This window comes from Lonchura striata, chromosome 2, assembly GCF_046129695.1.
Source record: "Lonchura striata isolate bLonStr1 chromosome 2, bLonStr1.mat, whole genome shotgun sequence".
NCBI lineage: Eukaryota > Metazoa > Chordata > Aves > Passeriformes > Estrildidae > Lonchura > Lonchura striata.
The window spans coordinates 30,104,479-30,126,528 of NC_134604.1; the positions used below are offsets into that span (position 1 = coordinate 30,104,479).

Genomic DNA, 22,050 nt, shown 5'->3' on the forward strand with positions numbered 1-22,050 from the left:
CTTCCCACACACCTCCCTTATGTGCTGGATCTGCTTCACTGCCCACACTCCAGCTTCCCTGTCTGGCCAGCTGAAACAGCCGTCTGCCAAACATCATCCGTGGTGGGAGTTTTTTAGAATTTTTTGTTTTTATGTGGTAGGTCAACCTGCCTGCTTCACACCATGTAATTCAAAAGTTAGTTTCTCCAAGCTGAGACAGTCTTCAGGAAGGAACAGTTTCTCCACATTGCCTACCTGGCGAGTCCACCAAAGGCAGAGATTTCACTGTGGTGCTTTGGAGTACCTCTTGCAAGTCTCGGTATTTACAGTTGGAGGACACAAATTTCACATCTTGGACCATAATATCCTCAACAAAGATATTGTATTTGCTGTGAATTTAGGGATGATAAGAGGAAGAGTGAGCATATTAAAAATGTCAAGCACATAATTCCCTAAAGAAACACCTAAATTACTTCTTTTTTTAAAAGTGGTCAAAATACAGCTGCCAAATGATCTTCTGTGAGTGTAACCAGAGGGCTTTCCAAGAGTATAAATACAGATAACTGGATTTACATTACAGTTGTATTCCACTCTGCTACCCCCACCATAAAATACACACATGTATACATATATGTATAGGTGGTTTTATATACATACCTATGTGTATGATATATACAAGAGAGAGGAAGACATTTATAGGAATGAGTTTTGCTTCAAGCAAAATATCCAAATAAAGTATTTCAAACATTTGCTGGGGAAAAAAATATCCAAACCCCACTGAATTAAGATAAGTGAGACTCCTGATTTTTAAATTTTTAAGCTGAGGCAATTTGGAAATATTAACAAAAATTCAGTAGCATTGCATTCAAACTTGTGCTTTCAGTGAAAAAAAGAAGAGTACTTTTCTCCATTTTTGTGTATGAAACCTAATTCTACTCCAACACTTGTTTTTTCTTACTGCAGGCCTATTCTGCCTTCTTAATTCCTTTGTAGTACTGGACCCTTTTCATAACCTTTTATTCCCCTGTGGTCTTAACTCTCTCCTGGTTTATTTCCTTTCCACCTGTTTTGCTACTCTACCTTATGTGATTCCAGCCCAGGTCTGGCAGGTAGGGCAACTTCTTCACCTGGATGATACTGTCATAGAGGCTGGGCTGCAAACTCTGGGCTACCATGTTGGCAAGAATGACAGCCACCATCATGGGCAGGATGTGAGAGATCTGACCCGTCAGCTCGAAGCAGATGACAGCAGTGGAGACAGTGTGGCTCACCGCTCCTGTCAAAGCTGCTGCACCTTTCCCAGGTAGGAGGAGGAACAGGGAGAGAAGACAACTGTCATATAGAAACAGCATATCATGTCAACTGGAAAATTGCAGCAGTGGGACCAGGTGAGGAAAAAGGAAGACATGGAGGCTCACCAATGACAGCATATCCTCCAGGTAAGATTTGGTAGAGAATGTCGTCAAAGAGGATCCCATTGGGAAAAAGCGATGCCATGATTTCCCCAATGAGACGTCCAAATGCAGCACCTGAAAAATATCACTGACAGTTACGGAGTTAACATTTAAGGAACATCCAGTCTGCTGTGCAGCTGTGCTGGGCAATCACCTGGGTATTTTCTAACAGAAAAAAAGATAAAGCTTATATTAAAATAATACTTGTAACTAAAGAGTAGATCTCAGTTACAAAATACAGAAGTTTGACTCCAAGAGGAAAAAAGGGTACTAAGATTGGTAAATAGAGTTCACACCTCGTTCATTCACTTGGGCACACCAGGCACAGCAGTAGCTGTGATTCCCAGGCTGGAGGACATATTTTCAGACTGTGTCCAGTGTCAGTCCAGATCACAGTTGAGGCCTTTTAGACTCACATTCTGTGAATGTCTAAACATTAGAATCACAACTTAGAGAAAAATTTTTGTAAGAAGGGACTTCTGGAGCTCTTGTTCTACTCCTGCTCAGAAAAGGGCTGATTTAAAAGTGAGATGGAGTCACGTATATCTTGTTTGAATGCATAGAAACAAACTATTTGCCTTGCTGTCTAAATCTTTTCCTAATACAGCCTTGATGTTGGTTAGCCTTCATCACTGCAAGGGTGTGGTACTGCCTCATGTTCAGTTGCTGCCTGCCAGAGCTCAGGGGTCCTTAGAGCACCTTGTTTCATTTGAGAGTTGTGGGTACTGAATGCTGAGCATCTTGAGCTTGTATAGTTCAGTCTAACACAGCCTCTCTTTCTTAACATTAGCATCATATTAATTTTTTTGTTGTGATTGGAATTAAAACCTGTTAAAAGTAGATAAACTTTTTATGTTATCGCATTTCAGCCAGAAGAAAGGAGTAAGTGGTAGATTACATTGTGGGTACTAGCTTTGAGGTTATCTCTTCTGGCTGGCTCTCAAGGTTGAAAGGAGCAGCTATTATTAATTGTAGGGTGGAAGTTTCTCTGTAAGTGAAGAAGCATAAAGATTAGAAGGGCATGGCTCAGCATGTCTCCCCAAGTGTGGCCTTCCTTATGTAAAAGGGTAGAGATTACCTACTTGGTATTTGGTTTCAGGGGGTTGAGGAAATGTCAAAAGCAGAGACCCAGAGGCTGGTTTATGGACTGCTAATCAGGTTGTCATAGACATCAAGTGATGACTCCTCATATGCCAGATGAACCCTGCTGGATGTGTAGGCAATGTCTCTCCTATTCTCTCCCCCTGTCAGATGAATATGCTGCAAAACAAAATTGAAACTCACCTAATACAAAAACAGGCATGAAGCCTCCACAGGGGATTGGCATCGTGGTGGCAATGACAGCCATGCAGAACTAGAACAGAGGCAAAGGGTGCAGTTGTTACTGAGCATCAGTAGCATTTCCTGCTGCCCCACTCTGTGCCCAGCCTGGCTAAAGAGACCAGAAAGCTGCTGAGGTGTAGTATTGCTAACTGAACTCTGTTTTTGCAGTACCAAACCTGGCCAAACAAAGCTGAAAACTGACTATACTGCAGTGCAGAGTCAAGCCAGGCCTTTGCCCAGAGTCATTATAGCAGTGCCTTGGTTATGTGGTCTATCCCAATGCTGAATATATCCAAAAGAAAATCAAGAGCAGTTATCTAGCGAGTAGAGAAAGCCTTTGGTTACTTCTAGTGACTGAGGGTACAGCTCCTCCAAAGGCAAACAGATGGACTGAGGACAGACACACCCTGTAGTCCACTTCTCTTTTCCACTCCTCTTCAAGTAAGCAAGACCTTTTCTGCTTGGTACACTGTAATAAGAATTATCACAGAAGGAGAACCCTTAATTAGTGGTCAAAATTTTGATAGAGTGTTTTACTTTAGGTGGAAACAGTTGTGTTATCAGTCATTGATATCTGTTCTTGGTCTACTGAAATTTTCAACTGACATTGCAAGGTAGCCTCAGCTCTTCTGCCCCTTCACAATAAGTAAATAATAAAAGAATTAGCACCTATTCTGTGATATTTGTATCCATCTATCTTTCATCTTAGGAAAACCTCCTTTTTGCTACTTTTATTTTGAACTGTGATGTCTTCTTTCAAATGTCTCTTTCTTTTTTTTTTTTTTTTTCTCTGTCCTTTGTCAATTACACAGCTGATCAGAGGCTGAACAGTTGCAACTTCCACAGACCATGTCAGCTCAGAATTTTTAATCTGCTGTTGCTTTCTGGGAAGTGACCAAAACTGTTTCCAGCTTCATTTCTCCATCAAGTTTGGATGGACTGCTAAGAAATCCTTGAGCCTCACACAACTATAGATTGTGCTTGCATATTCCTATTTGTCCCCTATCTGAAGTCAGAAATATCAAATAGGCTGTATCAGACTTCATTTAGATAAAATACAAATTACCTGAGAGCTTTTTAGTCAAGTATTTATTTTGTTAGTATTTGAGAAATCTTTCCTGATTTAGTTTTCCCTACCAGCTACTATATAGTGGATACCAAAGGTCATTCAGCAGGATGCATGAGGAGGGTGACCTAGGGAGCAGAAAAGGCTACTATATTAAGGAAACTATTCCCTAATAATTTTGCTCATTTGAAATGGACAAACATCACATCAGAAGATGTAGGAATCCATTGCAGCTCTAGTGCTTCTTTCATTACCCAGCAACTCCTCATTGGCTCTTCACAAACTGCTTTACAAAAGGGAAGAACATTCAGTCTGAGTGGAGAAGGGTTATGGTGAGCCAGGCTTCCTACCTTTACGAGGAAGAAGAGCAGGATGGTGACAAAGACACTGACTTTAGGATGGATCCAGGCAGCAGATTTCCCTAGGATCTGGGTGTCCCCAGAGTGTTTGATCCAGGTATAGTTATCAAAGAGAGTGCTGATGGCTTCCCGTGGCATCAACTAAACAGCAAAAAAACAGGTATGAGTCACGAGATCAGAGGGAGTAAATATTCTATCGCTATTACAAGGAAACAGAGGAGATTTTTACTGTGGGAATTCATGACTGTGAGACTTAATTAACATTTCTAATCTTCAGGAAGAGAGACAGAACTTTATTCAAGCAGGTGAACTTTACTCAAGCAGGTGAAGAGATAACTGCTTTTACACATAGGGTAACATATTCCTTATTATTTGCTTTGAAGAATGGACCTTTTTCAAGTTTTCTATGAAGGAGGTAGCAGAGATCATGCAGTGCCTCCTGAGTCCAAACTCCTCCCATATCGTTCTTCCCTTTTCCCTGACACAAGGTTATTGGGGCAGAGAATAAGGAGATAACGTTCCAAAGTGCACAGAATTGGTAATATAGTTTCCAGTCTCACCTCTCCTGCCATGAACTGCCCAAATCCATGAGGAAAGGTCACTGATGCTATACAGAAGGTTATAACTGCAGGGTATATCAGTCGGCTGTGAAGAAAGTTAGTTATTACAATATGGCCTCGCATTCTGTTCTTGTAGCACCTTCACTTCAGGACTAGGAATGCTATTTATGGGGAGCTCTCTGTATTTGTATCCATTGTTTTGGATTACTGGTAGTTTAACGCCCTGCTCCACTAATCATCATAATTCACAGAGTTCACCTGTCAGCAAAACCCTATTTTTTCCATCAGAGTTAGTATAATAGGAGGGATGGAGGAAGAGAGGGATGTACAACATGCACAAACTTGAATACATAGGAGGAATGTGTGTTTGCAGTGATGTGTTGACCTAGTATCAAAAGCCACTACTTCTCTCATTTGTCCTGATTTTGACAATCTTGCTTCTTCATCCCCCATGCAATGTATCCTGTCCTAGTAGATTTAAATGTAGGGTTTTTCATACATTTCTGCAGGCAGCCCCTGGTGCATTGATTCTTATGGGGAAAACTGCTTCTCTTACCACTGAATTGCGGACTCAATCACAATTTTGGGGAAGGTGTCCTTGGTAGCCAGTGGGTCTAGCAGTGCCAGGCCAGTGGCAGGACAGAGGCTGAAGCCATCTGTGTTTTCTTACTGCTGTGTCCAGTCCAGGGTGGGTGTCTGGGTAAATTGTGACACTTCACAAGACAACATAAGCCTAAACTGCTTCCACATGCTGGATTTATCCTGTCATGTGTCCCTTGGCAAGTTACTGTTTCCTACAAGAAGCGTTGGCTGATATTTAGGAAGACAAAATATAACCTTTAATTTGATTCAGTCTAAGGACCTAAAAAATTCTGAGAAATCAGTGAAAAGTAGGTTCCTATTTTTCAGGCTTGGCTCTACTTCTGTATTAACTTGATGTGATAGTCCTGCTGCTGCTTGTGGGTAAGGTTACATGATGAAGAAAGATGTTTTTCCTTCCACATAAGAAAGTAAGTTAATTTGAATTTCTGGTTTTCTTCTGGTCAGGCCTGCGGCTGGATAAGAAATAGAGTCCTCCATGCCTCTCAACCTCAAAAATTCTCATAGTATCATATCTTTCTCTGTAAAGAGACTGAAGACATTTGCAGCTAGCCACCATTTCTTGTCCAAGTTATGAACTTTGGAGGTTAGGACTTTATTAGAGAGGGGAAAACAGTATCTTCAAGTGTCCTGTAAAAACTTTAGTGTCAAGACACTTATTTATTTTGCATTTCTCTTCCATGTTGCATTTCACACCATTTGGTTGCTATCAGTTTCAGCTTTTGGTTCATAAGAATGGAGCACATTCCTTACATTTTTGCCAACACTTTGATTAAAAAACAAATACATGTTTTAAAAACTTAGTTCGATTTCAGCTGTATTTAATTTTCTTTAAATATAAACAGTCTTGAATTTTTCACAGATCCTAAAAAACCCAACAAACCAGAAACAGCTTGATTTTAAAAGGCATGATCATTGACTTTCTAATTAAAAATGTTTTCTGTCCAATGAATAGTTTGCCATATCCTCTTAACAAATATTGCAGTCTCCCTTCCAAATCAAGAAGCTATTTGAAACTATGTAGGCTGATCAAAAGGAAAATTCAGTGAAGGAAAAATTCTCTTGATATTTGCAGAGATCTTACTCTCATACAGGAACAGTTTCTCATATTTTTACTATCTTACACATGCAATAGGTCTACTGTCTTCCAGAAAGCATTTGCTACTATCCAATACCAGTAGGTGTAAGAATCTGGTCCCTAAAGAGAGTATCTTCACAAGCACTCACTATTTGGTGAGAAACTGGCTCAGGGCTTTATGACGTCGGATGCCCAGGACCACTTGGCGATTGAGATAAACAAAAAAGGCTCCAAGGAATCCAGAACATATGCTAAAATGGAGAAAAAGAAATAAAATCATACCAAATAACAGAATGCGCAAACCATCAACCAAGAATGTTAGTTTAAGTGGTTTAATCTTCAGCTGCTCATGAAGTCTTCTGAATGTCACCTAAAGGGTTACTCCTACATCAGCTCATTTGAAGATATTGGCTCCCTGATGAAAGAGGAGAATTATCTTGGACCTCTGTCATGCACACTACCATTTTACCAATTTTCTCTTGCTGAGAGGGGAAAATATATAAAATAATTTATAAAAAGAGATTGACAGTTCTCAGTGGGGGCTCTTGAAGAGCAACCAGTCAAAGACCAGTATTGTCAGAACTTAAACATCAGATTGGAACAGAAAATAGTAAAAATGAAGGCAGTTTTAAGTATGATTCAGTAAAATTATACGCCTATAATAATTACTAATACTGATAGGAACTCTGGTGCCTAAAGCAAAGTGTATCAGCTCTATGATCCTAATCACTTAGGCTTGTGCTCCTGATTTTAATAAAGTAAGGAAAAAAGTGTAGTTGTCTAAGGATTGGTGTGATCCTTAGGCTCTGTAGCTTAATGAGACTGGGATAAATAGAGCCTAATACTTGAATATGAAAAGGAAGAGTGAAAAAAGACTGCATTTAGAATTGGTAAGGGGAAGCTTTATTTCAGGTGGCAAGCAATAACCCAACATAATTCTGAGGATAAACACTGAATATATTTTTTAATTAATTTCTAGAATTAATGGACTTTTGCTTTGTTAAGTTATGCATGTTTTTGCCAAATCTCATTAAATTAATTATTTTGTCTACTTAAAACATTGTACATCAAAATAATCTGGCTTTATAATTTAAAATTGCACAGAAACACATTTTAACTAAATATAAAGCTTTTCACAGACAAACATGTTCAATGAATTATTCTTCAATATATTAAGCTATCACTGATTAAAACAGTGTTTAAAATAGACCTGTCCCTTAGGCAATATATAATCCTAAAGACTTCAGAGTCAACTGAATTGCTCTATAATATTTTATATTAAAATATATGTCTTTCCATTCATGTCTGTCATTTAATCTATAATCTGGAAGTGCTCCTTCTGTATAGATTATGCAAATTAACACTTGGTGACACAGAAAAACAAGATCTACCCATTGATATTGCTTGTCCCACCTGAAGGTGAAGAAATATGTTGGGTAGAAAGAGAGTTAAACTTTGAGACTTAATGTTAAGAGAATTTGGGGCATTCCAAGTTGGCATCAGGACAAGACTATCCAAGCCTTTGGGGTTGTTTTTTATTTTAAAGACCATATTGGACACCCAGGCATTTGAAAGCATTTTGCAGTGCCATATATTCCTTTCCTAGCCTATGTGCAATGCTGAAAAAAGCCATCTCTGTCAACTCTGTCTGAAACATAGTGACAAGAAGTTTTGCATTCTAACAACCAGCTGTAAAATCACAAGGATCTAAACCAGTAGATTCCTCCAAGTTCATTAGGCAAGGCTGTTTAAGGGGAAGAACAAAGTGAATACATGTTGCTAGCAAAAGCTCCTGTGTATTCACAGATTTTTCAATATATCTGATGTCTTCAAAAAAACCCACTTGGTTTCATATTCAAGTAAATTAGTAGGAGAACAGCCTACTAAAATAAGCTGGAAAACCTCAAATATATTTCTGGTCTTGCAAGAGAATATGTTCACAGCACCAGCACAGGTGTTTGTTCCTGCAGTGTATTCCTTTTGTTACTGCTCTGAAGTGATTTCCCTGGAGTCTCCCTCAAGCTCTAACCAGAGATTTTTTTCCCACAGTAATTCAAAATTCATATTTTCTTTAGTATTTCCCAATTTTCATTTTTCTTAAATTTATTCTTTCATTTCCTCCAAATGAACCATTATTCTCACTGAATCCTATTACTTTTGGTTACCCTTGTCACCATGTCGGGTATACTAACCTCTCTCAAAGAGGATAATCAGTCTGAGTTTGTGAAAAGGAAACTTCAGGTTAAACCTTTTGTTCCATCTTTGTCATGTGAAAAGGCCATGCTCGTTGGATCAATTCATTTGGGGGTAATGTCAAAACAATTAAAGAGCCATTCTGCAAATCTATTCCCAGAACTTTGACCAAGTTAGACTTTTTTTTTTTTTTTAACCTCCAAGTTTAATTTCTGAAAAAGATATATGGAAAGGAAATAAAAACACTTTAACAGTACTCATATTTCTTTCCCTAGCCATTGTGATACACGGGCACCATTTCTGAAGGAAGAATTCCAACAAATAGAGGACATATTTGTGACAACCAAAATGACTAGAAGTGATGTTTGGCAGATCATATTATAACCTCTGTAGAGCAAGGTGTCAGTTTCCTGGGAACTTACCCTATTATAGCAAAGGCTGGCAGCTCTTGCAGATCAAAGGGGAAATCCATACGGAAGTTTGTTCTGAACAGGGCTGTGATGGTAACTGTGAGAGACGAAAGGTAGACAAGGAAAGAAAATAATGAGGTGAGAAGTTAAATGCAATCAAAGCTAGGGGTAGGGACAAGGAAACTGGTTTATACAAACTCCTGTGTGGTTTCCTGACATTATATACATTATTACAGATTGGCAGACTGCTCTGATTTAGTAGGTTCTATTTCTGAGCACTTGCAACCCTAGCACTCTAGATGGTCTAGGTTTGCTTTCAGAGAATTTATGCATTATTTTTAGCATCAATCCCTGATTTTTACAGTGTTTTCTTTTCTTTCTTGTCTTTTACCATCCATTCACTATAAAAAGAAAGCTCTTCTGGTATCCTTACTGGCCAAGAGGTCTCTTTGCTCAGGCAGGCAGTGCCCGCATATCTGAGGAAATATCACTTCTCACAGTTGTGATTGCCTTCCAGAAACAAAATTCAGATCTTCACTGAAGTTACAGCTTCAAAATTCTTGACTGGTACCAAAACAATGAAAGGATTAGAAATGAGAGATGGAAAAGATCAGCTCAGCCTCATCTTTTCCAGCTCACCCCTCCTGGTAGTGCTGCTCTGCTACAATGAAATGTTGAAACCTGAGCTGCTTTTGTCTGGAGGTGTGTTATTGTGTGGAAACAATAAACATCTGTGTGCCAACAGGTGAAGGATGAATCAGCAATTCAATACAGAGTAGAAGGGTAGCTGAATGAGGATGGATATAAATCCCAACTTGCCCTGGATGAAGGAATTATTTGTTCAATCAGGAAATAAAAGAAGCAGTAAAAATCTAGCATATGATAACAGGAAGCATTAAGTACTTATTATTTGGTCAGACAGAACTAGGTTTAGAGTAATAATTTAATGAGGTCTCAGTGGGTTACATTACCTAAGATAGCTAAACCTAAAACTGCATTCTACTATCCAAATTGGGAAGATCTTACTCCCTGTCTCTTACCCCTGCTCGTTCCCTCCCAGCTGTACTATTGTTCTCCTCTCCCCTCGGGCCCACTCTGACACATCACAGCTTTCTTTGAGTTCCTTTGCCTCATTAAAACCTGCCAGAAAACCTGTCTATTCTTTCCTTGGATTACTCCTTTGTCAGGGCAGTGAGTTGAATTGAGGGAAACAGCAAACACGGAGATGGCACCAGGGAGGGTTAAAAGAACAGTCAGGCATGGAAGATGGTGAAAAGCAGGGTGTCCTCTTTTTTGTTAGATCAGCCCAAGAAAGGGATCATCTCAAGTCAGTTTTAGGAAGCAGATTGTCCAAGCCACTAAATGGCAGAGCATTAGAAAGTATAGTAAAGTAATTTTCAAAGAGCTCTGCTGCAGGGTGGCAAAAATGACCATAGGAAAGGAAAACAGGCGCAGCATTTAGTCTGGGTCATTCTTGGTTCCATCTCTACTCCCACATGAGAGAAAGAGATTTCCACAGAGAGATTCATGCCACCTGTTTACACCCTCTTTCCTGAACCATCCTGAAATGGAATGTTTAAGCCCTTTTCTCTCCATTGGCTACCAAATGTACTACTATAGAGTATCTGTCCAATTCTTATAAGGCTAGAAGTAAAAAGGAATGTGAAAGTAGTTAATGTGAAAGTCTACTTAAAAATAGGTTTGAACTTTAAGATAACACTGAGCCACATGTAGAAGAAGCAGGAAGAAGGCAAGGCATGAAATCCTATAGCAAATAAGATGAAAGCTGGGGACATGGTAAAACAGAAATCCTGCAAATTGCAGAACTCCAGCCTTCCATGACTGGCAAAGAGGGGCTCAAGCTGCAGCCAGAGTGGTTGGCAAAAAAACAGATGTTATTTGGAAGGTACAGATAATGGTGTAAAGCCAACCAACAAAGCCATGAGTATCAAGACACCAGCAAAGATTCTATGGGTCTAAGAAATAAAAGAAGTTTGGTGAGATGCTACACAACTTATTTGCATCTGTCATTCTGGTGTGATCACTTCTCTACTCACTTCTTCCTGATAGCAGACATAATAGAAAAACCTTGCATGAACAGAGACTGAAAAGACTGGGTGTGTAACTTTTGAAAGGTAATAAATGAGCAAGAAAAGACATGAAAGACAAGTTAGAGCAGATATGATAAAAGATCATAAAATAATGAATGACTTAGCTAGAGAGACGTTCCTAGTTCCTTAATACAAGGACAAGGAGACTGACAACACAATGAAAATACAGAACTGTGAAAATGAATGATTTTTCAGAGCCACTTGAATCATGGAACTTTTTAACCTAGACAGTCAATGAAGAAGAACTTAAGGAGCCATTAATATGGGTATTAAAGCTGTCTGGATGATTTTGAAGAAGGGGTAGGAGTCAAGATGTTTTAGGAGTAAGCTAATTTCTAGTGATTTGAAATTAAACTAATTTCTAGTGATTTCCAATTTATTTGAGAGACCAAGTAGGGAGTCAGAAGACACAAAGTGAAGGACAGGAAATTATGTCCTGTTATCTGTCTTTGAATTTCTTATATTCTTCTCTGGAAAGAACAGAAAGATATGAGTTTTGGGTTTTTTGTGACAGACCCAATGGTTAAATGCCCCTTACTTTTAGGCAGTGGTACACAAAGAAACATGGAGTGACTTCCTACATTCAAGTAGAAAGTGTATTAATTTTCTATATTCCAGAGAATATTCAAATCCCCAAAAAATACAGCCCTCTGAAATCAAGAGAGACATGTTATAGCAGTTATAAGTAAGTAAACTGCCCACGTGGAGCTCAGTAAAATAGATGTAATTGTAAAAATTAAAGATAAAGGTATTATATAAGGAAAAAGTTTACATAGAAATGGCAGCCTTCTGCACCAAAACTCTATTCCCACAGTGGCTGAGATGCTGTCCTGAGCAAGCTTCACTTGGGCAATTTCTGTCTGCAGCAAATGGCACTCTCATGCTTATCAGTTTCTTGAGACACTTTGTTTTTTCAGGACCTTCACTCATATCCTACCAATCTTGTACTCTCCTAATCATACAATAATCTCAATTTTCTTGACTATCCATTTTTAGTCAAGAGGTGACCAAAGCAGTCCATGAACTTTCCATCAAGGATTACATCCTCTGTGATGGGATATTTCTGTATTGCAGCCTGAGTAGAGGCAAAAAAAAATCACACCCCAAGGGGTCTTTTGCTTGCTGAGGACTCAGATTCTGTAATTTATCAGTTAGATACATCCCAGCTCTCTTAGGAATAGATTGGGCTAGACAGCTGACAAGATGGCAAGACACTTCCCTTTCTCCTTCCTTCTGTGCTGCTGGAAGTCATGTGTTTCAAACATCATAAAAACATTGTGGTTTGGAGAAAGATGGAAAACAATGCATGAACAGAGCAACTTCTGTGCAAAGAGAGCAGGAATGGCTCTTGGCTTACCTGCATCCTTGTTCCAGACAGCCAGGACTCGGAACACAAAGGCACTAAAGGTGGCTGCAAAGAAGCCTCTCCAATAATTGCGCACAGCAAAGTAAGTGGAGGTGACCTCGATGCTGAAAAGAACCCCTAGAAAGAGTTGGAAAGGGAGCAAAGCTAAAATAACAAGTGTCATATGAGAAGCATGAAAGAGGATTCTAAATAGCTTCCTAGAGCAGTGGTCTCCACACTTCTTTGATCATGCACCCCTACCAGAAAAAGGTTTATGAGCATGTACTCTCCCCCATATCTGTATTTATTAAAAAATAATTTGCATGTACTACTGTACTAAAATATTGTGTACAATATCAAACATGCACAAAAATAGAAAATAGACAAGGATGAGATAAAGATGAAATGAACATAATTTTAAAAAGAATTTGTTTTATTTATTAATGGAACTAAAAAAATTGTTCTCACTAAAATACTAATATTCTTTCTTTTTTTAAAAAAAATCTGTGTTTTAACACTTTGTGACCCAGAGATTCAAAGGTCTGGTTCCATAGTCAATTATTTTGATACTTGGTCTAAAAAGAATATCTCACCAAGACACATAGATCCAAATGCAAGAAATGTATCATTGGCTGTGCTGGCTAAATCATGATACTATTTTTTCAATCCCACCCACCACGTACGCAAAGATTTTTATTAAAATTTGGATAGTAAATTTTCATCCTCCTTGATGTCAATCAGTTGTTGCAAGACAATCAGAAGATGTCGAATTTTTATATTTTTAAAAAGTTGGTTCAAAACTCACTGAAAATCATAATCTTGAAAAATTTTTAAAAGGTAGAAATTTCTGGGTTTTCTAGTTTTCTAGTTCTGTTTTCAAGTTTTTTGAGTGTATATATAATGATAGTTTTTATAGCTAAGACACATTGTATTTGGCAACAGATTCACAAAACCTCCACAAGTTTCTTTTGCAAAACAGTTTCTCACCCACTGTTATAACATCACTTTCACCTTGAAGTACATTAAGTATGTTTACATTTTCAAAAATAACTGCTGGGTTGCAATCTACTGACAGATACTTGTCATCACAGAAAGGATCAGCAAATTCAGAACACTTGTCGTTTTGTAAAAGAAAAAGGTGCAACTGGACTTTAAATTCTATTCTTCTTTAAAGTTGCTATCAGATAACCAGAAAATACCTGTTATTTTCAGGATTTTCATGGTTATTTCCCATCTTGTTATGAAGTATTGTAAAGATTCTACTCTTTCAGGGTCTTGTTTTTATTAAATGAACCACATCAACAACATCCTGTAGCACTTTGTGCATGTCTGGCTACCATTTCTTTGCTGCAATAGCTCATCTGTGAACACTGTAGTGCATGAATTCCAGATGTAGTGGTGTCTAGGTAACCTTACCCCCCAATTCTTCTCTTACTCTGCTAGACCAGTTGTTACACATGCAGAGGTCTTCCAGAAAAAAATTTTATTAAAGAAGTAATTTACTGTTGAGACTATAGTTTCTGTGGTAGATATTCCTTTCAGTGTCTCACAGAAAGAAGTTCTGCTTTTCACTATTGAAACAGACTCTGGAAAATACCATCATCTGAGGCATTTCAGAAACATCTGTACTCTAATCCAGCTGCACAGGAAACATCTCCTACTGTGTAATTTGTACAGACCCTTTTTTCTTCAAACCTTAAGCAATGTCTGCTGTGCATCTTTCAGCAGTGTTTACTGATGAAAGAACACATTTTAGTTTGCTGCTCTATTGCTTTCTGTGCACTATCCCAGCCATTTTTACATTTTATGGCAGGAAGAACGAGTGTTTCCCCTGCGGCATTTTCTCTTTTGCTGTGAAGCAAGAGAACTCAAAGGAGGCTCCTACATATTTGTCATTAGATTCAGTGAAATTTTGTGAAGTATTGGATTGAATGTCACTGAAGTATTGGATTGAATGTCACACAGCTTGAAACATCACTGAAAAAATTGTAGAGGTTTGTCTTCATGTTCTGGATGCCTAGATTTTAAGTGTCTTACTAACTCTGATGGCTTCATACCCTCATTAGTTAACTTCTCAAAGCACAATACACACACAGGGTAAAGTTCATCCTTAATGATAGCAGATGTAAATTCATATTTCAAATAACCTTTGATAATTTTAATCTTCTTTTATCTGCCTTCCTCTCAGATCTGATTAGCTGGCCATTGTTTCTACCTCATAATGGGACTGAAAAGGGCTTGTGCTAGAAGTGTCAGCTCTGCCATTTCTTGTCATTTCTCTGTGCTCACATTATTAGTATTATCTTCAATCCATAGCCTCTTTGTGAGGATTAATTTCATTAGCACTCGATAATATAATCCATAAATCCACTTAATCCAGTGGGGGCACACATTGATTGCTATTCATTGCAGTATGCTGAAAAAGAATAAATTATGAAGGCACCATGGTCAACCCCCTATGTTGGGAGCAACCCTACACCTCATGCATTGTATGTGACAAGTGGCCATGTGACATAGTAGAGCACCACTGCCAATACAAATACTTAATATTAGCAAAGTTTAATCTATTTACTTTTCTATATTAAAAAATAGGAATTCTGGTATTTCCTTCCCACACCCAGCAGATCACCTTGTGCAGCCCCTGGGGTATGCACATCCCAATTTGGAGACCACTGCTCTAGAGAGGCTTCTCGTCTTGCCTCCAGAAACTGTGGGAAAGATACTGTCAGAGATGCTGGGGAGGTTGAAACCACTAAAGGTAAGTGTCTCTGTCCAAAGTAAATGTCAATCAAAAATGTGGTGCAGGAGAGGAGGAGAGGAGAAGAGGACTAGGTGGGAGAGGATTTAGGTACCCGAGGAAAAGGAAACAGAACAGCCACTTGCCTCCAAGTGGTGTCCCAAAGCAGCAGCCAACACCCACAGCACACCCCACAGTCAGGACATCCGTGTAATAATAGGGCTGCTACTGGTGAAAGAGACAAAGAGAGACAGACAAACAGAAGAAAGTAGGAAAGAAAACAGAGAGTGAGTAACAAAATTGGCAGGTATCACTGTATGATGTCACCCAGCTCTGTTGCCAGTCTCAGAGTTACTGCTATGTTTATCTTACTGCTCCCTTCTGGATGGCTTCAAAATGTTGAAAAGGCAAGACCTGGCACAGGACAGGCATATACCTGGAATCACACATTCAAGAAACATGAAGAAGGCAGCACCTCATTTTCCTTTGAAACATACACATTTCTGTCACTGTGGAAGAAATACCTCATGGAAAATCCTCCAGAGGGTGGAAGGAGCATAAGTAGGTTTCGCTCCAACTCTTTTACTTTGGCAGGGAATCTCAGGATGTGCATGTGCCACAGAATGCCTCAAAAAACTACCCTGTGACTCAGTGTGCACAAGGCACACACATGTCCAGAGCAGAGCGTGGACTGATGCTGAAGGTTCTTCCATGCTGGGTGAGTGGGTGACAGATCACCCAGAAAAGCATTGTGCTGTCCTGGTGAAAATGGTCATAATAATAAAAAAAGTAATTGGAAGGTATAAAAGGGAGATTCTTTCTAAGAGACTGGGTACCATTTGCTTGTCAAGGGCTAAACTGGCTTTTCAAATCCATCCTCCTTAATACACAGGGTGGTATTTACCTGCAACAACACCAAGAAGTTACACACCAGGGCAATATGAAATCAAACTGCAAGCTATATCCTGGACCAAGGTCAGCTGAAGATTACATGACTCCCACGTAGTAGAAATCACATTTCATAATTTGGTGTAAATCCAAAAGAGGAACTAGGGCTACAGAAACTGATAACTTTCTGTTTGTTCCCATACTACAGTGGTATCACAGACTCACAGCAAGTTTTACTCCTGTGTTTCTGAATGCTACTCTATCTCTCTGTTCAGAACTGGGCTAACTGGGATAGATCTGTTAGATCTAGGGTAATAGGATCAGGGTGCTCAGAATCAGGCTGCTAAGGCAGCCCTGAACACCTTCAAGGGCAGTGATTCCCCAGCATCTAGTGACACCTGTGCCACCCTGAACCACTTTTGGGACAAGGGGAGAAATTCTTTTCATGTGTAGATAGAATTTCCTTTGTTGCAAGTTCTGCGTCCTCTGAGAAGACTTTGGCTGTTTTGTCTGACATCTCCTTTATCTACCAAAGGCAGCATTGAGATCATTCCCTGTTGAGCCTTCTGTTTTCTTTTCTAGCATCTCCCAGTCATCTATGTATGATGCATCCTGGAGTCTCTGAGATTATCTTTATTCCAGGTACAAAGAAACAAGAAGTATAGACTTCCACAGATATTTTTTTAAATTTTGAGTTTTTTTCTTTATTTTTTTTACCATTAAGACAGATACTATTCTCCTGTATACTTCAAATGGCTCCACCTGACTGTGATCTGATCCTTGGTTCTGAAACTGCTTTCTCTCAAGGCTTTTGGCAGACTGACAAATTTTGCCTTGAAGCCTCAGGCTTCAGCTCAGACTGTCTCCATCTTGCTAGACTGCCCACATATGCACAGTTCTCAGCCTCTCTCTTGCTTAGCCTGATTTTCTTTCTGGAACTTTTCTCAAGTTATCAACTGAAGAACCTCTAATCTGTAGCTGACAAACTATGTTCCTTCCTTGACTTTTTTTTTTTTTAATGACCAACCAGAGTAAAGATAAGTATTACTGCTGATGCAAGACCGTGTTGCAGTTGTCATCTAACTCATCCATTTGAAGACTAACAGGAAAGTAGTGCATGGAAGAACTAAAGCCATCTTAGAAAAAACCATAGCATTTAAAAACTCCTTACACTTCTGGGTACACTAACTGTGCAAAGAGGTTCAGGGCAGCACATGGGGAGAGGGGGAAGTGAAATGAAAGACCAATTATTTATTAATATGTTTCCACTGCTTTAGAAAGAAGTTATCATGTGCCTCTGTTTAAAGAAATTCAGCAAATCAGAAGAGTAGTACAAATGCATGGGGGAGACATAAATTTCCAAATTTCTCGTCCAAGTGGGATAATGGAAAGTTGGGAAGGGACCCCTGGAGTTGTCTCCCTGCTCAAAGAGCCGTTAGTTCTGTTAATTCCAAGGCTAGGTCAGGTTCTTGTCCAGGTGAGTCTTGCACATTTCCAAGGGTGGAATTTCCCTGGACATTCTGAATACCTATGCCATTGCTGGACCACCTTTGGGAGAGAAGAACATAATTTCCTTTAACAGAGTAAAAATTTCCCTCATTGAAAGTTGTGCCTGTTGCCTCTTGCAAAGTTGGTTTGTTGGTTTGTCTTTTTTTTTTACTTCTGTTCTCTACTTGATCGTTACTGACTTTCTGGATAGCCCTTGGTACTCTTCAGGTGGAACAACGTTCATGGCTGGCAGAGACTGAGCAAGCTGCATCATTAGAAATCAACACTTAAATAGGTGTCACTTTTCCTGTAACCTTCCCTTCCTTTTGCTGCCACCAGTTACATGTGAAAAGAAAGAGCTCGTGTTGCTGAAGTGGAAAGGTATCTGTGGTGAGCCTTTCCTGGGAGCAGGAGGTCTCACAGCAAGAGGTCAAAGGAACTGTACATTAAATGTCACATATAGGAAGACACTTGCCTCCAAGAGGAGCCTTGAAGCAGCATCCGACTCCAACTGCGCAAGCCGGCACCAGGAGGTCGAGCTGCCTATGCACATTCTGGAACAGGGAGTGCAGCCAGAGATGGGCATGCTGGGGTTAGAGGGAGCAAAGCCACGGCGTTAGGACCCAGAACAATGGAAAGAAGCAACAGCCAGCAGCACAGTCAGCCATGGCTATTACAAATAGCAGGCTGTACACACTTTAGTGCAGTCTTTAGTACTGTCAGCTGGTGACATCTGACAGTGACATCTGCTCCTTGTGCACAGACAGGATCTACTGAAGGAGAACAGCACCTCCAGTTGTATTACACAGTCATTTTCTGCTAAGAGCCTGCACATAAAGGAGTTCCTACATTTATCTATATGTGCAGTTAATAGATTTTTTTATACAACCAGTCAATATGGTGATCAGCCTGCAGAGGCTGTTCGGTATAGCAAAAGCATACAGACAGTGTCAGTGTCTATAATTAGCAATGCTGTATAAATTTGGCTTAAAGACAAATTGATCTTTGTCTGCAGCTACTTTTTTATACAGTCAATGATCACAGGGCAAAGGCATCAATCACAAGATTGAAAACTTGTGAAACACATACTCCTAACCAGCCTCTGTGTAATTTCTGGGCAACATTGGTGGTGGTCCTGCACAGTTATTTGGACTGCATGCCTGGCCTTGCACTACTTTTGTTCAGCCTGTGTTTTGCTGCTCTATAGCAGTACAGTAAACATCAATCTGTGTTCCATGTGTTCCATGGCCTGCCCATACTATCCTGGGTGTCTCAGGAGCTCAGCCTGTGGAAGAACTGTGTGCAGAGATATGTGCCTTACCTCATACACCCCACAAAAGATCGACATGAACTTGCTGAGTACCACAGCACAGATACTGGCAATATGCACAAAAGGACCCTGTAAGAGAAGAGAAGAAAATCAGAGATGGTTGCCCTCTGGTTACTGACAACCATTTAGCCACTGCAGGCCTCATAACTTCTCTGCCATCTCAGCCAGTAATAGAACCATCAAGGCTGGAAATCACCTCTGAGATCATTGAATCAAGCCTTTATTGCAGCATCACTGTGTTCACTACTAAAACATGTCCCCAAGTGCCACAGCCACACACCTTTTGAACTGTTCCAGGGATACTGATTGCACCACTTGCCTTTTCAATGCCTGACCACCATCTCATTGAAGAATTTTTTCCTAATATCCAATCTAAACCTTGCCTGGTGCAACTTGAAGCTATTTCCTCTTGTCTTGTCACTGGTCACCTGGGAGAATCGACTGGTTCCCACCTGGCTACAACCTCCTGTCATGGAGTTACAGAGTGAGAAGGTCTCCCCTGAGCCTTTTTTCCTCCAGATTAAGCAACCTCGTTTCCCTCAGCCACTCCTCATAAGATTTGTGCCTTAGACCCTCCAATCTTCCTCAATTCTCCTATCTCCATTTAATTTTTTTCCCTCTCAAAGACTACCTGACTAGAATTTGGTGTTTCCTATATCATGTCTTTGAAGGTGGAAGGAAAATGGCCAGTGAAAGATAGGTGCTGCTGGAAAGAGCAGAGCTTTGAGAAGGGGAAAGGTGGTGAAAGAAAGAAAAGTTGTCTTTTACAGACAGCTGCACCTTCCAGACCCTGGTCACCACTGCACACAGAATCAGCAACATTTACCTCTTTCCCCACAGGCATGCCACTTCCAAGCCCAGCTGTGAGGGCTACAACTTTGGCCACAAAAGCTTTGAGAGTGAGATACTCCTTGAGGACCACTCCCCTCATGATGGTCTTGAGCTCTGGGATCCCAGACCCTGAAAGCAACAGCAGAGCCGGGGATGAACAAAACCCGCGGGCGAGCGGAACAAGAAAAACGAGACAGACAGAAACAGATCCTGCCCTGCCTTCTGTCCTCACCGACAGCCTGTGGAGAGACGAAGTGGCAGAAACTGGCCGCAAACAGAATGAGGCTGAGCGGGACCACCACCCACACGGCGTACTGCAGGGGGACATTGGGGTGCAGCGCTGCGTAGATCCACTTGTAGGCTGAAACACACAAACACAGAACCCGTCAGTAACCACAGCTGCTCCAAACAGGCTGGTAGACATCAGACAGTCACACGCTTGCTAAACGTGCCCATGCTAAATCTCCTTCTGAAATGGTGCCCGCATGTCCTTTTCTAAGACAAGCCTTGTTTTGAGTGCGAGCTCCCCAACAATGCAGGTGTTCTTCAGGGATGGATAGAAGACACTAAGTGATACCTGTGCATAAGTGTGGCATAAAAAGAGGTCCTCATATGCAGCTGTGAGGACAAATCACTGTGTCCTCATTTGGCAGTCTGAGGGTCTTGTGTGGGTTCTGAACGACAATAAAGTGGTCCACCAATGGCTCCTTCATAAAAACCTAGTTTAAAAGCTCTGATTGTGATTTCCCTTCCAGAGGAGCAGAATGGAAGCTGTGCCAGCAGCTATTAGAACAGCAGTGGCACCATTGCTCAGCCAGGTACAACAACATGAGCTGCTGAGAATCCAAAATGAACTGCAGCTCCTCTGCAACTGCATCTTCTCTGCCTGAGCTGGCTCCCCACACAGCCCCAGCAGAGGCTGAGACTTGGCAGGGGAAAAGGAAGAAGAACCCCAAAGGACTCAGCTGCAGGGAGTATAAAGGACAGGAACCCTCAGAGTAAATTATACCAGTCACCTGGGGAAGCTCTGGAGGGAGGAACACTGGGCTGAAAGAATGTTGAGAGCTTTGAGGAATTGGAGCAGACAAGAGGAAAATGTTGGTGTATGTGTGTGCCAGTCAGGACTGGGACGTGAGGGTAAGGACAAAGGAACAGTTAGCAGGATATGGCAGTGGGTGGGATGTGTGTATGTGCACACTGAGATGGGGTCTGAAAGATCTGGTAATTTTTGTAGCTGGCAAAGGGAGACAGAGCACAGGAAAAATGCAGAGAAAGGATATAAGATGGTATAGGAGATCTCTGTGAAAAGGGCAAAAAGAGAGAGCACTATATGCCCAGATAGCAAAAGAATTCAGGGCACTGTATAAATAAAAACTGGAAAGAACAAAAATGAGGTAAAAAAGCAGAATCAGTATCAGGAGGGCATTTAAGAGCCCCTTCCCTCCATTGCCCATGTTCTTAATATTCTTGGGGAGAAAGGGAAGCTATATAACAGGAAAGGCCACAATAATATTTCCCTGTGTTCCTGCATATTCAAGGGAGCAGAAAGAAAAGGGATTAAAAATAATTGTTTGTCTCTGACTCATCATACACATATCCCTTGTTTCTGCCCACTTACTTCCAAAATTTCCCCTGTCATCCCTTTAAAGAACCTCTCCCTAGCCAGCCTTTACTACACTGCCAGAACTTCAAACTTCCTAGGCAGCAAGGGTTGAGGATGGGACAATGATGTTAAAGGAGGAGCAACACTTTGTAAAACATTTGCATCATTTACTGGCTGCTTTTGCAACACCTGAATGGGACCCACCCTGTACGGTCTTTGCACTGGCATAATCCACTCCCCAGCTCACCAACGCCATGACCAGACCCAACAGAACCAAGAAAATCCAGTCCTCTCCAAGCTTCTTGGTAACATATTTCTGGATGCGTTTAGCACAATCTGTGGAGGGAAGAGTGAACCAGAAAAACTGAGTGAACATAAATAAAACTGTGTCTGTCTCTCCTGTGCTGAGAGCTGACTAAAACAAGGATTTATTTGGAGGCATCATGAGCTTCATGTTGAAGGACTGATACCCATCCCTCTCTCACACAGCTCTGTAACATCTTATACAGTTTAAAAAGCATTAAAAAAGGGATAGGGGTGTACAGGACACACAGGGTGGAATTTAACATCTTGTACAGTAACAGCAAAAGTCTGATACAAGGAGGTCCTTTTCCTCCCATTACAGAGCTCTGTTGTGGAAAAAAAATATTTTGAGGATGAAAGCTCATATAGAAAAAGTTTTTCAACCCAATGAG

At 40.5% G+C, this 22,050-nt stretch overlaps 1 protein-coding gene across 2 annotated transcripts in view; it reads right to left on the minus strand.

Annotated features, from left to right (window-relative positions):
- CLCN1 (chloride voltage-gated channel 1) overlaps window positions 1-22,050 on the minus strand; it is a 56,650-nt gene that overhangs the window by 7,835 nt on the left and 26,765 nt on the right. For both annotated transcript variants that reach the window (XM_021549077.3, XM_077781265.1), the window contains exons 3-16: window positions 21,560-21,691; window positions 19,985-20,113; window positions 19,748-19,881; window positions 18,913-18,990; window positions 15,362-15,440; window positions 12,491-12,616; window positions 9,035-9,119; window positions 6,569-6,670; window positions 4,742-4,826; window positions 4,173-4,322; window positions 2,718-2,787; window positions 1,398-1,508; window positions 1,060-1,273; window positions 235-368 (exon numbers count right to left, since the gene is read on the minus strand). In XM_021549077.3, coding sequence (XP_021404752.3) covers window positions 235-368; window positions 1,060-1,273; window positions 1,398-1,508; window positions 2,718-2,787; window positions 4,173-4,322; window positions 4,742-4,826; window positions 6,569-6,670; window positions 9,035-9,119; window positions 12,491-12,616; window positions 15,362-15,440; window positions 18,913-18,990; window positions 19,748-19,881; window positions 19,985-20,113; window positions 21,560-21,691 — 1,629 coding nt within the window. The remainder of the gene's footprint in view (window positions 1-234; window positions 369-1,059; window positions 1,274-1,397; window positions 1,509-2,717; window positions 2,788-4,172; window positions 4,323-4,741; window positions 4,827-6,568; window positions 6,671-9,034; window positions 9,120-12,490; window positions 12,617-15,361; window positions 15,441-18,912; window positions 18,991-19,747; window positions 19,882-19,984; window positions 20,114-21,559; window positions 21,692-22,050) is intronic.